We start from the raw sequence: 17,937 nt of genomic DNA on the forward strand, positions 1-17,937 counted from the left end.
ATAGATAAGTTGAAATAAATTAGGTTTAACACCAATATAAATAAATAATGAGTTCATTACAGTACCTTGAAGTGGTGATTTATTTTCTTATACTAACGGAGCTTACGAGTTTTCTGTTAAGTTTGGTGTTGTGAAGTTTTCAAGTTTTGGGTAAGGATTCGATGGACTATGGAACAAGGAGTGGTAAGAGCCTAAGCTTGGGGATGCCCAAGGCACCCCAAGGTAATTTTCAAGGACAACCAAAAGCCTAAGCTTGGGGATGCCCCGGAAGGCATCCCCTCTTTCGTCTTCGTTCATTGGTAACTTTACTTGGAGCTATATTTTTATTCGCCACATGATATGTGTTTTGCTTGGAGCGTCAATTTATTTTGTTAGGATTTGCTTGATGTTATTTAGAACAATGTTTTGCATATTTTATTTCAATAAAAGTGGCATTGATAGCCTTTACTATGCCTATGTTACAAGTATACATGTTGCTGTTTGAAAACAGAAAGTTTACCGCTGTTGCAATAATTACCTAGAAAAGTCAGAATGTGATAAAATGTTGAAACCTTTTGCATATTAATCTCTCATAAATTTACTAAAGTTGGAAAAAAAATTCATAATTTTTGGAGCTAGGGAAGTATAGATATTGCAGCATTCTTTACAGACTATCCTGTTTAGGCAGATTGCTGTTATGTTTGCATTGTTTGCATATGTTTGCTTCTTTAATGATTCTATTTGAGGATAGGACTATTAAATATGCAGAGGAATTTAGTATTCAATGTTGAATAATAATTTTAGTGATTTTCTACAGTAGAGTATGATAAGGTTTTTGGCAATGGTTTATACTAACTTATCTCACGAGTCCTTGTTGAGTTTTGTGTGGATGAAGCTTTTGAGATTTAGGGAGACCGTGATATGAGAGGAATTAAGGAGACACAAAAGCTCAAGCTTTGGGATGCCCAAGGCACCCCAAGATAACATTTCAAGAAGTCTCAAGCATCTAGCTTGGGGATGCCCCGGTTGGCATCCCACCTTTCTTCTTCAACAACTATCGGTTAGTTTCAGTTGATCCTAAGTTTTTGCTTCTTCACATGATGTTTGCCATTCTTAGAATGTCATTTTATTTTGCTTTGCTTGCTGTTTGAATAGAATACCAAGATCTTAAATTATTAAATGTTAGAGAGTCTTCACATAGTTGCATAATTATTCAACTACTCATTGATCTTAACTTATATCTTTCGGAGTAGTTTGTCATTTGCTCTGGTGCTTCACTTATATATTTTAGAGCATGGTGGTAGTTTTATTTTTAAGAAATAGATGAAATCTCATGCTTCACTTAGATAATTTTGAGAGTCTTAATAGCATGGTAATTTTCTTAAAATCCTAATATGCTAGGTATTCAAGAATAAAAAAACTTTCTTATGAGTGTGTTGAATACTAAGAGAAGTTTGATGCTTGATGATTGTTTTGAGATATGGGGGTAATAATATCAAAGTCGTGCTAGTTGATTAGTTGTGAATTTGATAAATACTTGTGTTGAAGTTTGTGATTCCGGTAGCATGCACGTATGGTGAACCGTTATGTGATGAAGTCGGAGCATGATTTATTTATTGATTGTCTTCCTTATGAGTGGCGGTCGGGGACGAGCGATGGTCTTTTCCTACCAATCTATCCCCCTAGGAGCATGCGCGTAGTACTTTGTTTCGATAACTAATAGATTTTTGCAATAAGTATGTGAGTTCTTTATGACTAATATTGAGTCCATGAATTATACGCACTCTTACCCTTCCACCATTGCTAGCCTCTCTAGTACCGCGCAACTTTCGCCAGTACCATAAACCCACCATATACCTTCCTCAAAACAGCCACCATACCTACCTATTATGGCATTTCCATAGCCATTCCAAGATATATTGCCATGCAACTTTCCACCGTTCCGTTTATTATGACACGCTACATCATTGTCATATTGCTTAGCATGATCATGTAGCTGACATTGTATTTGTGGCAAAGCCACCGTTCATAATTCTTTCATACATGTCACTCATGCATCATTGCACATCCCAGTACACCGCCGGAGGCATTCATATAGAGTCATATTTTGTTCTAAGTATTGAGTTGTAATTCTTGAGTTGTAAGAAAAATAAAAGTGTGATGATGATCATTATTAGAGCATTGTCCCAGTGAGGAAAGGATGATGGAGACTGTGATTCCCCCACAAGTCAGGATGAGACTCCGGACGAAAATAAATAAATAAATAAAAGAGGCCAAAGAAGCCCAAACAAAAAAAGAGAAAAAAAGAGGCCATAAAAAAGAGAAAGGCCCAAATAAAAAATAAAAAATAAAAAATAAGAGAAAAAGAGAGAAGGGGCAATGCTACTATCCTTTTACCACACTTGTGCTTCAAAGTAGCACCATGATCGTCATGATAGAGAGTCTCCTGTGTTGTCACTTTCATATACTAGTGGGAATCTTTAATTATAGAACTTGGCTTGTATATTCCAATGATGGGCTTCCTCAAAATGCCCTAGGTCTTCGTGAGCAAGCGAGTTGGATGCACACCCACTAGTTTCTTTTGTTGAGATTTCATACATTTATAGCTCTAGTGCATCTGTTGCATGGCAATCCCTACTCACTCACATTGATATCTATTGATGGGCATCTCCATAGCCCATTGATACGCCTAGTTGATGTGAGACTATCTTCTCCTTTTTGTCTTCTCCACAACCGCCATTCCATTCCACCTATAGTGCTATATCCATGGCTCACGCTCATGTATTGCATGAAGATTGAAAAAGTTTGAGAACGTCAAAAGTATGAAACAATTGCTTGGCTTGTCATCGGGGTTGTGCATGATTTAAATATTTTGTATGGTGAAGGTAGAGCATAGCCAGATTATATGATTTTGTAGGGATAACTTTCTTTGGCCATGTTATTTGGAGAAGACATGATTACTTTGTTAGTATGCTTGAAGTATTATTATTTTTATGTCAATATGAACTTTTATCTTGAATCTTTCGTATCTGAATATTCATACCACAATTAAGAAGAATTACATTGAAATTATGCCAAGGAGCACTCCGCATCAAAAATTCTCTTTTTATCATTTACCTACTCGAGGACGAGCAGGAATTAAGCTTGGGGATGCTTGATGCGTCTCCAACATATCTATAATTTTTGATTGCTCCATGCTATATTATCTACTGTTTTGGGCAATATTCGGCTTTATTATTCACTTTTATATTATTTTTGGGACTAACCTATTAACCGGAGGCCCAGCCCAGATTTACTGTTTTATGCCTATTTCAGTGTTTCGAAGAAAAGGAATATCAAACGGAGTCGAAACGGAACGAAATCAACTGGAGAAGTTATTTTTGGAAGGAAACCTACCGGATAGACTTGGACCCTACGTCAGAAGACGAAGGAGGTGCTCACGAGGGTAGGGGCGCGCCCCCCTACCTTGTGGCCCCCCTTCGGTCCACCGACGTACTCCTTTCACCCATATATACCTACGTATCCTAAAACTTCCAGAACGAAGATTAGATCGGGAGTTCCGCCGCCAGAAGCCTCCGTAGCCACCAAAAACCAATCTAGACCCGTTCCGGCACCCTGTCGGTGGGGGCAATCTCTCTCCGGTGGCCATCTTCATCATCCCGGTGCTCTCCATGACGAGGAGGGAGTAGTTCTCCCTCGGGGCTGAGGGTATGTACCAGTAGCTATGTGTTTGATCTCTCTCTCTCTCTCTCTCTCTCTCTCTCTCTCTCTCTCTCTCTCGTTTTCTTGAAGAGCCTCACATTGCTCTGCTCTAAAGATGATCTTCGTGCAGATGGCTTCACCGATCACTTCAAGTTTGACTCCAGGCCTCCCCAAAATGCAAGTTGGCATCGCACTACATCTATTGAAGATTCTGAACATTCGTCCTCGGTTGCAACTGTTGTTGCGAGAGTGTCGATGAAGTGGATGACACCACTTCACCAACCTTAGCTAGACTGGATCGTGATTCTGCGTCAGGACCGTCTGCACCACCAAACTCTAACGTCGACCCTGCTCCCTCTTCTACTCCAACTGGGAACAAGTAGATCCTCTATGTCTTTAGACCTTTTTGGTCCTTACTGACAAAAGGGGGAGAAGCATATGAGGTTGATAGTCTTCAAGCGGGTCCATATGGATGGTTGCATTATTTTTGCTAAGTTCTTACAACTCTCTTTTGAAACTATTTGGCGCTTGAGTTGTAACACTTAAACTTGATGGTCGTTTGCTACTTTTGATGCCACTTTGTGATGCGATCATAAATTCCTCATGAAGTCATTCGGCAGACGCCCATTTCTCATTATGCATGTCATTATCTCTGTTATTCTTATATATGCATGATGAATTGTCTTCGTAAGTTGAAGAGGATCTCCACCAAGTAAAACCTGCCATGTGTATTTGCATTCAAAAGCAAACTACTTATATGCACATCTTCAAGGGGAGCCTTTTGCAACTTATGAAGGCAATGCCTTTATCCTTAACTCTCACATACTTTTATCCCTGATACGTCCATTTTGCATCATGCTTTTATATTGATATTTATTGCATTTTGGGCTGTTATTACACCTTATATCACAATACTTATGTCTATAATCTCTCTTATTTTACAATCTTTACATGAAGAGGGAGAATGCAGGCAGCTGGAATTCTGGGTTGGAGGAGCAAATATTAGAGACCTATTCTACACATCTCCAAAAGTCCTAAAATTTCACAGGAGCACATTTCAAAATATATAAAAAAATATTGGGCGAAAGAAGTACCAGAGGGGTCCACCCACCATCCATGAGGGTGGGGAGCGCGCCCCCTGCCTCGTTGGCCCCCTAGCAGCCCTCTAATGCCCATCTTTGGCTATATGGAGTCTTTCGTCCTGGAAAAAAATCAGAAGCAAGCTTACGAGACGAAACTCCGCTGCCACAAGGCGGAACATTGGCGGAACCAATCTAGGGCTCCGATGCAGCTGTTATGCCGGGGAAACTTCCCTCCGAGAGGGGGAAATCATCACCATCGTCATCAACATCGATCCTCTCATCGGGAGGGGGTCAATCTCCATCAATATCTTCACCAGCACCATCTCATCTCAAACCCTAGTTCATCTCTTGTATCCAATCTTTGTCTCAAAACCTCAGATCGGTACCTGTGGGTTGCTAGTAGTGTTGATTACTCCTTGTAGTTGATGCTAGTTGGTTTATTCGGTGGAAGATCATATGTTGAAATCCTTTATGCATATTAATACCCCTCTGATTATGAACATGAATATGATTTGTGAGTAGTTACGTTTGTTCCTGAGGACATGGGAGAACTCTTGCTATAAGTAGTCATGTGAATTTGGTATTCGTTCGATAGTTTGATGAGATGTATGGTGTCTTTCCTCTAGTGGTGTCATGTGAACGTCGACTACATGACACTTCACCATTGTTTGGGCCTAGAGGAAGACATTGGGGAGTAATAAGTAGATGATGGGTTGCTAGAGTGACAGAAGCTTAAACCCTAGTTTATGAGTTGCTTCATAAGGGGCTGATTTGGATCATTATGTTTCATGCTATGGTTAGGTTTACCTTAATACTTCTTTTGTAGTTGCGGATTCTTGCAAGAGGGGTTAATCATAAGCGGGATGCTTGTCCATGGAAGGACAGTACCCAAGCACCGGTCCACCCACGTATCAAATTATCAAAGTACCGAACGTGAATCATACGAACGAGATGAAAACTAGCTTGATGATAATTCCCATGTGTCCTCGGGAGCGTTTTCCTTTATATAAGAGTTTGTCCAGGCTTGTCATTTGCTACAAAAAGGATTGGGCCATCTTTCTGCACCTTATTTACTTTTATTACTTGTTACCCGTTATAAATTACCATATCACAAAACTATCTGTTACCGATAATTTCAGTGCTTGCAGAGAATACCTTACTGAAAACTGCTTATCATTTCCTTTTACTCCTCGTTGGGTTCGACACTCTTACTTATCGAAAGGACTACGATATATCCCCTATACTTGTGGGTCATCAAGACTCTTTTCTGGCGCCGTTGCCGGGGAGCGAAGCGCCTTTGGTAGGTGGAATTTGGTAAGGAAAATTTTATATAGTGTGCCGAAATTTACTGTCACTTCTTACTATGGAACATAATCCTTTGAGGGCTTGTTCGGGGTATCTTCACCCCGACCAGTAGAGCAAAGAGTTGCTCAACCTACTGAACCAACTGAAAATGTTTACTTTGAAATTCCTTCGGGTATGATAGAGAAACTGCTAGCTAATCCTTTCACATGTGACGGAACTTTACACGCCGATCTGCACCTAATCTATGTGGATGAAGTTTATGGATTATTTAAGCTTGCAGGTATGCCCGAGGATTATATCAAGAAGAAGGTCTTACCTTTATCTTTGAAGGGAAAGGCATTGACATGGTTTAGGCTATGTGATGATATGGGATCATGGAACTACAACCGATTGAAATTGGAATTTCATCAGAAGTTTTATCCTATGCATCTTGTTCATCGTGATCGTAATTATATATATAATTTTTGGCCTCGCGAAGGAGAAAGCATCGCTCAAGCTTTGGGGAGGCTTAAGTCAATGTTATATTCATGCCCCAATCATGAGCTCTCAGGAGAAATTATTATTGAATTTTTTTATGCTCGGCTTTCTCTCGATAATCGCTCCATGCTCGACACTTCTTGTACTGGTTCTTTTATGATGAAGACTATTGAATTCAAATGGGATTTATTGGAAAGAATTAAACGCAACTCCGAAGATTGGGATCTCGAGAAGGTAAGGAGTCAGGTATAACCCCAAAGTTTGATTGTGTTCAATTTTTTATGGATACCGATACCTTTCGTGAATTTAGCACTAAATATGGACTTGACTCTGAGATAGTAGCTTCTTTCTGTGAATCCTTGGCTAATCATGTTGATCTCCCTAAGGATAAGTAGTTTAAATATAATCCTCCCATTGAAGTAAAAGTAGTTACACCTATTAAAGTTGAAGAAAAGACTATTACTTATAATGATTCTGTTGTTCCTACTACTTATATTGAGGAACCACCTTTCCCTATTAAAATAAAGGATCATGCTAAAGCTTCAACTGTTGTTCGGAAGAGTAATACTAGAACACCTACACCCTCTGAGCAAATTAAAGTTGAACCTAGTATTGCTATGGTTAAGGATCTCTTGGCCGATAATATTGATGGGCATGTTATTTACTTCTGTGATGAAGCTGGTAGAATTGCTAGACCCGATACTAAAAATAAACATAGACCTGTTGTAGGCATGCCTGTTATTTTTGTTAAAATAGGAAATCATTGCTATTATGGCTTGTGTGATATGGGTGCTAGTGCAAGTGCAATACCTCATTACTTATATAAAGAAATTATGCATGATATTGCACCCGCTGAGATAGAGAAAATTGATGTTACAATTAAGCTTGCCAATAGAGACACTATTTCACCAGTTGTGATTGTTAGAGATGTTGAAGTCTTGTATGGGAAAGTTAAATATCCTACTGATTTTCTTGTTCTTGGTTCCCCACAAGATGACTTTTGTCCCATTATATTTGGTAGACCCTTCTTGAATACCGTTAATGCTAATATAGACTGCAGAAAGGATGTTGTTGCTATTGGTTTGGGGGATATGTCTCATGAGTTTAATTTTGCTAAATTTCATAGACAACCCCATGATAAAGAATTGCCTAGTAAATATGAACTTATTGGTCTTACTTATATTGTCGTGCCTTGGCGGAACCAATCTAGGGCTCCGGTGGAGTTGTTCTGCTAGGGAAACTTCCCTCTGGGAGGGGGAAATCATCACCATCGATCCTCTCATCGGGAGGGGGTCAATCTCCATCAACATCTTCACCAGCACCATCTCATCTCAAACCCTAGTTCATCTCTTGTATCCAATATTTGTCTCAAAACCTCAGATTGGTACCTGTGGGGTGCTAGTAGTGCTGATTATTCCTTGTAGGTGATGCTAGTTGGTTTATTCGATGGAAGATCATATGTTCAAATCCTTTATGCATATTAATACCCCTCTAATTATGAACATGAATATGATTTCTGAGTAGTTACGTTTGTTCCTAAGGACATGGGAGAAGTCTTGCTATAAGTAGTCATGTGAATTTGGTATTCGTTCAATAGTTTGATGAGATGTATGGTGTCTTTCCTCTAGTGGTGTCATGTGAACGTCGACTACATGACACTTCACCATTGTTTGGGACTAGAGGAAGGCATTGGGGAGTACTAAGTAGACGATGGGTTGCTAGAGTGATAGAAGCTTAAACCCTAGTTTATGAGTTTCTTCGTAAGGGGCTGATTTGGATCTATATGTTTCATGCTATAGTTAGGTTTACCTTAATACTTCTTTTGTAGTTGTGGATGCTTGCAAGAGGGGTTAATCATAAGTGGGATGCTTGCCCATGGAAGGACAGTACCCAAGCACTGGTCCACCCACATATCAAATTATCAAAGTACCGAATGCGAATCGTACGAACGTGATGAAAACTAGCTTCACGATAATTCTCATGTGTCCTCGGGAGCGTTTTCCTTTATATATGAGTTTGTCCAGGCTTGTCCTTTGCTACAAAAATGATTGGGCCATCTTTCTGCACCTTATTTACTTTTATCACTTGTTACCCGTTATGAATTACCTTATCACAAAACTATCTGTTACCGATAATTTCAGTGCTTGCAGAGAATACCTTACTGAAAATTGCTTATCATTTCCTTCTACTCCTTGTTGGGTTCGACACTCTTACTTATCGAAAGGACTACGATAGATCCCCTATACTTGTGGGTCATCAAGACTCTTTTCTAGCGCCGTTGCCGTGGAGCGAAGCGCCTTTGGTAGGTGGAATTTGGCAAGGAAAATTTTATATAGTGTGCTGAAATTTACTGTCACTTCTTACTATGAAACATAATCCTTTGAGGGCTTGTTCGGGGTATCTTCACCCCGACCAGTAGAGCAAAGAGTTGCTCCTCAACCTACTGAACCAACTGAAAATGTTTACTTTGAAATTCCTTCGGGTATGATAGAGAAACTTCTGGCTAATCCTTTCACAGGTGATGGAACTTTACATCCCGATCTGCACCTAATCTATGTCGATGAAGTTTGTGGATTATTTAAGCTTGCAGGTATGCCCGAGGATGTTATCAAAAAGAAGGTCTTACCTTTATCTTTGAAGGGAAAGGCATTGACATGGTTTAGGCTATGTGATGATATGGGATCATGGAACTACAACCGACTGAAATTGGAATTTCATCAGAAGTTTTATCCTATGCATCTTATTCATCGTGATCGTAATTATCTATACCTATACTAATTACAGACTTCCTACTAATTCCGATGTAAATTAGAAATTAGGAGCCGTCCATCTAATGGGACCAGGTTATTACGGTCTAGATTAACTCATAAAAGTTGCGAAAAAAAACTAAAAGAGATGCCCGTAAAATATGAACCTCCACCTTTTTCCCATAAAAATACCCTAGAAGCAAACCCTTTTCTCTCGCTCAATCTCTGACCTCCCTCCTCTTTCACGTCTCTGTTCATACTAGTAAGAGTGCACGTGCACGTCTTCACCAATACACACATAAAATTCATTTGAGTATAAAGTTTAAATTTGTATTCTATAAATTCTGAACAACAGAACAAGGCATGACAAAGATTAAATCGATGCACAACAATATGCATTTTTAACATCAACTCGTAAATGATTCAGGAACATAATATCAGATGAACATAAATATAGTGAGTAATCATGCATGCATGCCATGTCTCAAATGATTTATACAATAAATCAAACATAAGGGACCTTACAAATTTTATGATAAAAGAACCAAGAGTAGACACTGAAGTGTTGCAATGCAACCTAAGGAAAACCCGATACATCTTTTGTTTAGCAGGTCTGGTTCTTGATTAAGCGGTGGCTGTTCGACACAATCCACATAAACTACAGCCCTACTGTTACGCACCTGCACCCACCTACTTAAAAATATTGGTACATAATATGACATGTCTGCCTGCCAGTGATGATGAGAAACGTCCCAATCCAATCTCCCTTCTGCTTATTCCAATTTTTCCTATTCCTAGCGAATCAAATGAGATTTCTGTTCTTCCATCAAGAGGAGATAGTTATCGATAAAGCAAAAACGAACCTATATGCCAAGAATTAACAAATGCCGTGAATATGCTTTTTCCCAAACACAAGTACTACCACGCATACCTATGTTATATTATAAAGGTCCATATTCAAGAAATAAAAAAAAAAAACACTAAACTGAGAGAGACGGACCAAGAAACCACACAATGGTGACAAAGAAACAGCAGTGATGCAGGGTGTGCGAAATAAAATATCATCTCATGCCGCAGGGCGCAACAGCGCATGCAGGTGCTGTCACTTCAATGAACAAGCCCATGGACCGCAATACCTTTTCAAGCCTATTCCTGCCATGCCTCTCTCCTCCTGTCGCTATCTGTCTCCTAAAGAAAGCCTGCTAATCGCCTGGTTAATGTACAAGCGTCTGCACTGCAGAATTCTCTAGCACGAATCTTGAACACTGCGGACCGACGGGATAACCGGGTGTCGGGGCACCCGGGTGTCGTCACACCTTTTCGTTTTCATGTTCAACGTTGCTTCTTTGACTGTACTGTTGATAATCTGGTTCAACACAAGCAGTGGCACAACTTCAGAAGTCAAATTTCAAGAATCTTTATTCAAGAGGTCAAATGAATTAAAAATATCATAAGTAACAAACATTCATCCTGGTGCTATTGTTATAAATAAATGTGCATTTATAGAAAATACGTGAATGAGAGGTATCTTTTTTCAATAATTTCTTGTTAGGACAGAAAACTATTAGTACCTTTGCTCAATCCCACAAGTAGTAGAAAGGATCACTGCTTATTGTGAACGTGAACTCCTGACCAGTTTTCAATGAGGCAAATCTTGAATACTAATTTCTGGGCCATGAATGTGTTAAATCTAGCTTATATCAGAGCAAATAAGCTGGAATATGGTGAAAGAAGGGTCGGCATAAAAAGGTTTGATTACACTATTTATTGATAGAGCAAAATCATGTGCTTGCATGCGCATGCCAGACTTATAATTGACTCGTCCATAAGAGTCTACAAGCATGGTCTCAACTCTTTCACCAATTCAATAATTTTCTGGTGCGATGCATGGTCTCCATGTGACATATTAGCCGAGCCACATTGATGTCATCCTCAGCAAAATCCTAGATAATCTCCCTTGTGTTAGTTGAGGGACCAACTGTGCACATAATCCTCATTTTGTGCCTAACATTTGGTTTAGACCACCACATACACATTGGCTGATGTACTGTTATTTGATGAATATCCATAAGATGATGGTAGTCCTCGTTTTCCTGTCAAGAAGTTTTCTTACAATTAATTTCAATGCATCAATTTATAAGGTTCCTTACCCACAGAACAATGCATTATATTCAACTTAGCGTTCAGCAATTAGTAGAGACATATGACATGATCATTTTGCACTTTACAGTACTAAGAAGACGACATGAGATAATACCAAATGCATTTGATTAAACCACAGTTCACTTGAAGAACAAGATCACAACCAACTAAGTTGATTATATTTCAAGCAAGTGCGCGGATCACAAAAACAGCAGCAGGTGTTCAATTCAAACATATATGCAGACATACAATAAGTATACAACTACAAAAATTAGGCTCCTGGTAAGCTGAGATGGCAATACATGTAAGAACTATACCAAACTAACCTGAGTATTGTTCAGAAACAATTGATATGTGCTCTCACCATAGAGCACAGATCATAACTTATAATTCAGAGATACGTGTGTGTTCTTACTGGGCACCTCGCTGCTATCTTTAGAAAAGAGGAATTGCCTTGAGATTGTGGAAGCCATCGCCAGTCCAGATGGAGATCTTGCTCAGTGTGTAGCTCTCATCCAACTTGAAATCCATGTAGAGAGTAACAAGCTCGCCCCAACAACAATTCATATCAGAAAAAGGATCCCACACATAGAAGATTAGGTATGTGTTTCGAATGGATGCCCTCATCTAGCTGGTTCTTGTCATTCGACTTCGCCTGCGCTGCACATATACAGATACAGGTGGCACGAGGAAATCAAGATCGATTTTAAGTATAAAAGCATGCCCAGATTCAACCAAACTAATCAATGGACGATATATAATCACAGGTAAAAGCACGCTATGAGAAACAAGCACTGTATATAATAACTTACAAACATTTTTCACTTTCTCTCTCTCGCTCTCTACTCCATGGAACAAGAACAAATACTATTCGATACTTCTTGCATGTAGAAACTGCTCTAGTTTATTGAAGACTCGATACACAATAGTTACACATGATTAGGCTTCTAATTAACTACTCTAGTAACTATTTGGTTTATCGAAGACTCAATGAAAGGAATCACGCATCATCCAAACAAAATTGAGCGGAAGTCAGCGGAAGATAGCTTACTCGTCGTGGTTACCTGCAGCAGTACATTCTTCTGAAACTGGATGTTGACCATGTGTGGCTGCACACTGTCTGACCTGAGAAATATAAATCCGCCAACGATGAGGGTGCCCCTGCAGTATGTAAGATCAACGATGATCTAAGGAGAAAAGCTATACCATGTGTTGGGGTGGAATGAGATAATGACAAGGTCAACTAATCCAACATTTATCTGTTTCAAGAAGAAAAGGGTAAACCATTTTCAATATGCCACTGAAGTTTGTCTACATTACATTCAGATTGATGTGAATATGAAGTCACAACAGATTGGACAGTTTTTCTCTAACCTCTTCTTCCGACATTTGTGAATCGAAAAGAAAAAAAAATCTGAATCAGCCTAGAAAAGCAAGGAACCACGCCTGCAAAATTGATTCCTATGCAGAGACGAAAATCCTAGAACTTGACATGGCCAGCATATGATTCACCGCAGCTCGATGGCTATAGCACACGACCGCAGGTATGGGCGCACGCATGAGGGAGAGCAGAGCACAGGGGCTTACCTAGGCCGGAGTCGAAGAAGCGGCTGGCCACCGGAGGCGCAGGAGGAGACATGGAGGGAGCGCAGGGCAGAACAGCAACCGCGCCGGTACCCGCCTCCATCGGGCCGCTGACCGTGATCCGCGCTGCCCGAGGTGGAGCGGCCATGGACGCTGCGGATCCGCCGCCATGGTTGCTCTGCCCAGCCTAGAGAAGAAGGGTCAGGGAACCCGAGGTGGAGCGGCTGCGGACGCTGCAGATCCATCGCCATGGTTGCTGTGCCCAGCGAGAGAAGGGTCGGGAGGCACTGATTTTTCCTTTCTGACTGGCGGCGAGGCATCGAGTCGGATGGAATTGATCCACGTATCGCGGGCGGGGCCGTGGGGATTAGGGGACGCGGAGCGCGAGGGCTGTTCGCAGACCACGGCGTCTGCCAGGCAGAACAATTGATCTCAGACATCAATCGAATTGTTACCCCATTGATATTAGTAGGATGCGTTTAAGTTGACTTAATCTGAGGGTCCTGATTACTCCGTGTACAGTTTACTGTGTGGTTTTAGGGGAGTTTATGTTTACTCTTTTAATAGTAGTATAGATTAATAGTAGTATAGATATAGATTTTCATGGAAAAGAGATCCACGATTTCTCTCAATTTGGAGCAACAAAGTTGGTAATGGATCCCTCTCTCAATGTCTCACGTCTCCCTCTCCCAAACCCTCATCTCTCTCTTTCTATCCACATGGAAACATATCTATGTCTCTCCCAATTGCAACAAGTTAGGGCACGGATCTTCTGTCTCTCCGAATTGCAACAAGGCAGTTAGGGTGTGGATCTTCTGCGATCCTCTCCACATGGAAACAGATCGTGTCTCTCCCAAATTGCTGCAAGGAAGTTATGACATGCTTCTCTAATTTATGGCATGGACCTTCTGCGCTCCCGTCTACATGGAAACAGATCATGTCTGTCCGAAATTACAGAAACCAAGTTATGGCATGGATCTCCTGCGCTCGTGCAACTTATTACAATTTTTTCCCTCATCTAGATCAGGTTCGTCTTCTCAGTCCGCACACTGATTTTATTGAAATTCTTTTTGTCGGTTTGGATCTAATTCTTTTCATCGTGTCCTTTAATAGTGCAGTCTAGGGATTCAATTTTCTTTATCGTGCATCTACTTGAAGCAGATGATAGCGATGGCAAAATTATATCAGTTTTCTCTATCCCTCCAAAAATAGGAAATAGATCTTTCTTCGACGTACAGAAAGAAACATGTACCATATATGTAGAAAAAGATATGTCCAAGTACAATGTCAATCCTTCCTGTACGGGTGGACCTCTATTTTCTCTACTAATTAAGCCTAACTTGTTCATTGACTCTCTCTATGATTTGGCTTCCCAATCATAGTTTTCTTAGTCCCTCAACCAAGGGAGGTAGGGTGGGGGATATGGAGAAGGACGGAGCTCCTGCTGTTGGTGGATGTTTGCCATGTTGTGCCATGGAGAGAAGGTAATCTTGAAGAACAATTACCTCACCAAGAAATCGACCATCCACGTTCCTTGCTGACAGCATGACAAGACCTTGCCACGGTTGATGACTTCAACAAGGACGATTTTGATCATGGGCTAAGTAAAGCCCTCGGTGCAATAGAAGGGTAAGCATGAACACTATGATATGTCCAAAACAAATAAAAGAATCATGTTATGTTAGATATATTACATTATGATCGAGTGTTCCTGAATTGTAGTATTAATTTTTCTAAGAGCTTCTAGGCCACGACGGCATATGGGTCCAAGGAGTAGATGCATTGGCTGCAGTTTGAAGCCAATGGCTGCCAATTTTCTAAATGTCACCATCTCTGTTTTGTTTTATCTTATAAGTTGGAAATTTGATAACATGTGTTTGATGTTTTTCCTTCAAATCAGACTAATTGTAAGTCCTTCTAGGGCTGATGTTACCCAACATTACTATCTTCCAGAATTTAGGTCCGATGGGGTCTTCCCTTTTCACATGTGTGCATTCAGCTAAATTGCCATCTAATTGCTGCCATCAATCACAAATGGAAGTGCAATCTGAAAGTTATGGTACTTTATTTCACAACAAAATAAAAACCATATGATGCTCCAACATAGTATCTTCTAATTTCTAAGTTCGACTTAGAACGATGCACTTCGAAATTTACATTTATGCTATGCACGCATGCAGGTACACTGGAGCATAACTCTATCATCTACCTATGGAGGAATATCCAACATGGATGCTCTTAAGAGTACCCCTATGTATCCTTTTAATTTTTGTAACATGCACTCACTACTGCCTGCTTTTATGCACTTGATATGATGTTTTGACATGTATACTTAAATTTGTTATTTGTTCAAATTTTCCTCACACTTTGCTCAAGTAAAACATGTGCATGTTCAGTTTGTCTTCTAAATTTCTTGACCAATTTTTCAATGAGGCTAAATACCTACGGTTATTTTATGCCTATTGTCCTTTGAGATTGTTAAAATAACTTCCCCGAGATATGTGAACTGATGCTCCTGCTACTTTCAGACATTATATTATTCAGACTTCTATAAATATGTTCCCAACTGCGTAATTGCTTAGCTTATGGATTTTATTTCTTCCAACTTTATAAATTCACAAAGGATTAAAACAAGTCTGCTGAGTTGTTGGATTAAGTACATGTACGTCAAAACTTATGGTTCGAAACTTATGGCTTTTCAAGACTATTTGTCCCTCTTTTGCTCCTCTAATATATATTGTCCCTTTATGTTGGATAACCATTCACTTATGTGCTAATTTTCTCGAGACAGTGAAGATTTTTTTACTACTCATGTATAGATATAAATTTTAATGGTCTTCACAATTCTATTAGTCAATAGAGACTTGAAGAAAATCCGGTCGATATAATATATACATTTTTCCTCACATATGTTACAAAGAGTATTTTAAGTATATTTACATACTCTTTTTTATTTCTATGCATGGACAATATATATTAGGCACAGGACATGCTCACTACTGGAATTCCCAATTTTGATGAGTGCCAAATGCACTCGGCAAAGGCCAAAAAAGAACACGGCAGCACTAAGAAAACACGACTATGATGCATGCCTGCCAGCAATATTTATTTTGCTGTGTTCTTTTCCACATGCACTTACTAGACAACTGCAAAAAACTTTGCCAAGTGCAGAACACAGTAACTCGGCAAACAAATGATAGAGACTGAATGACGAGACATGGCGCATCTGGGTAGCTCTACTATGACCAAGTTTAACATAGTTTTGTCGTTTTCCGCACTCGGCAAACCTATGATCTAGAAGAGCTACCCAGATGCGCCATGTGTCGTGTTTAGGCAAAGGGGTCTTAGAGACGAGACATCTAGCCAAACAGTGATTTTGAATGTCCATGTTGGTCGATTGCTCACTTCATGCTAATATTTGATGTGTTTTCTGCATTAAAAACCCCCAGGCAGGTTGTTTTGAAAATCTGCGCCTGTTTCTATAGCATTTCGAGGATGAGCACATGGTCTATATTGTGCTGAAGGAAGCCTATGAACAAGCATCTTTAGGAATGAGATGGAGAAGATGGTTTCCAAGAAAGGGAAAAGCTAGGAAGTAAAACACAATTACTTTAGGATGATGTGAAAGCAGATTTTCTTTCAACAGTAGGTGGATTCTTAAGATAATGACAAGTTAACAGCGCAAGAGCTATGATAAGTCCTGACATGGTTGCTGGAAGATATATTTGTACAATAACAGGCATGCACATGCAGCTGTAGATAATATGAAATTAAAAAGAGTTTATATGAGATATTTAATTTCTGTGGCTGAATGAAAATTGCTGAACAAATTTCTGTAAGGTAGCAGCCCAATAGATTGTACAAATATGGATGCATGCATGTGATGATAGACACTATCATGTCAGATCTCGAATTAAGTGTATGTTATGCGTTATGTTTTGATTAGTTCTGAAGCGTCCAGTTTAACATATTATGTCTCAGACATTTGGAGAGGTATCAGATAGAAGAGTGTGTCCTTAATTCTGGGTTACCATCATGGTATGTAAGTTGAGCGAAAAAAATTATGGCCTTAATTCTGGGCAATCCTCAAGATACGTAAGGTGAGTCATATTAATAGATACTGTTTAAATAGATACTATTGTCAAGACCCTCAATAGCATCTTTCAGACGAGTGCCACTTTGTATGGGATAAGAGATGCTTTCTCCATGTATATAATAACTTGGAACTCCTGTTTAGAGCATGTACTGAATTATTGGTTCATCCATCTAAATGATTTTGCAAAAAAGGCATGTTTGTTTGGCCAAATTTCAATTCTTAAATGCATCATCCTATGTTTCGACAAAGATTTTTGCGGGTTGTAGGACAAAATGGGACATCCAATGTCTCACATGTTTCTATACATATCCAATGGTATCCTCAATAAGTATCTGGGACTATCTACAATCCACTATTTCCCACCATTTAAAGACTGAATGCTATATCATTCCTACTTATGCTCTTTTATGGTTGATCATGCTCTCTATAGATCATGCAAATATAAAAGGCCCTATTCTTCTTTATCGATAGTGTATTACGGATTTAAGGATTATTTGTATCATTTTACTGAATAAAAATACAAAGTGAGAGAATGTTTATTTCATCATGTAAATTTCTTTTACAACTAAAGAATTTAGAAATTTGAGTGATTGGTACAAGATACAGCGGAAAATCCCTTCTCTCTATTAAAACTACATTATTCAAGATAAAAACAGACAATAACACTGATCTAAAAAAAATGTTATGTATTTAAGAATATTGTGGGATCTTCCTGGTGAAAAGAACAATGTGGAGTCTATTTTCCAGCAGAATATTGTGCAATCTCATTGAATTATATCAAATGTATATTTTGATTTCGTGAGAAAGTTTGCTTGACTTGAAC

General features: G+C 39.4%; 1 protein-coding gene across 1 annotated transcript; it reads right to left on the reverse strand.

Moving 5' to 3' along the window:
- Positions 1-11,869: 11,869 nt before the first annotated feature.
- LOC119327439 (anaphase-promoting complex subunit 10-like) lies at positions 11,870-13,269 on the reverse strand. The gene is made up of 3 exons (XM_037600548.1): positions 13,022-13,269; positions 12,499-12,595; positions 11,870-11,980 (listed from the first exon to the last, which is right to left on the reverse strand). The coding sequence occupies exons 1-3, from the start codon at positions 13,267-13,269 to the stop codon at positions 11,870-11,872; spliced, it is 456 nt and encodes a 151-aa protein (XP_037456445.1).
- Between the last annotated feature and the right edge of the window lie 4,668 nt (positions 13,270-17,937).

This window comes from Triticum dicoccoides, chromosome 7A (assembly GCF_002162155.2).
Source record: "Triticum dicoccoides isolate Atlit2015 ecotype Zavitan chromosome 7A, WEW_v2.0, whole genome shotgun sequence".
Classification (NCBI taxonomy): domain Eukaryota; kingdom Viridiplantae; phylum Streptophyta; class Magnoliopsida; order Poales; family Poaceae; genus Triticum; species Triticum dicoccoides.

Excerpts from the sequence above, each read along its gene's own strand:
- LOC119327439 (XM_037600548.1), bottom strand. The coding sequence starts at position 13,269 with ATGGCGATGGATCTGCAGCGTCCGCAGCCGCTCCACCTCGGGTTCCCT. Across the intron at positions 12,596-13,021 it reads CTTCTTCGACTCCGGCCTAG|GGGCACCCTCATCGTTGGCG; the intron begins GTAAGCCCCTGT and ends TACATACTGCAG. Across the intron at positions 11,981-12,498 it reads AGAAGAATGTACTGCTGCAG|CTTGTTACTCTCTACATGGA; the intron begins GTAACCACGACG and ends TGTTGGGGCGAG.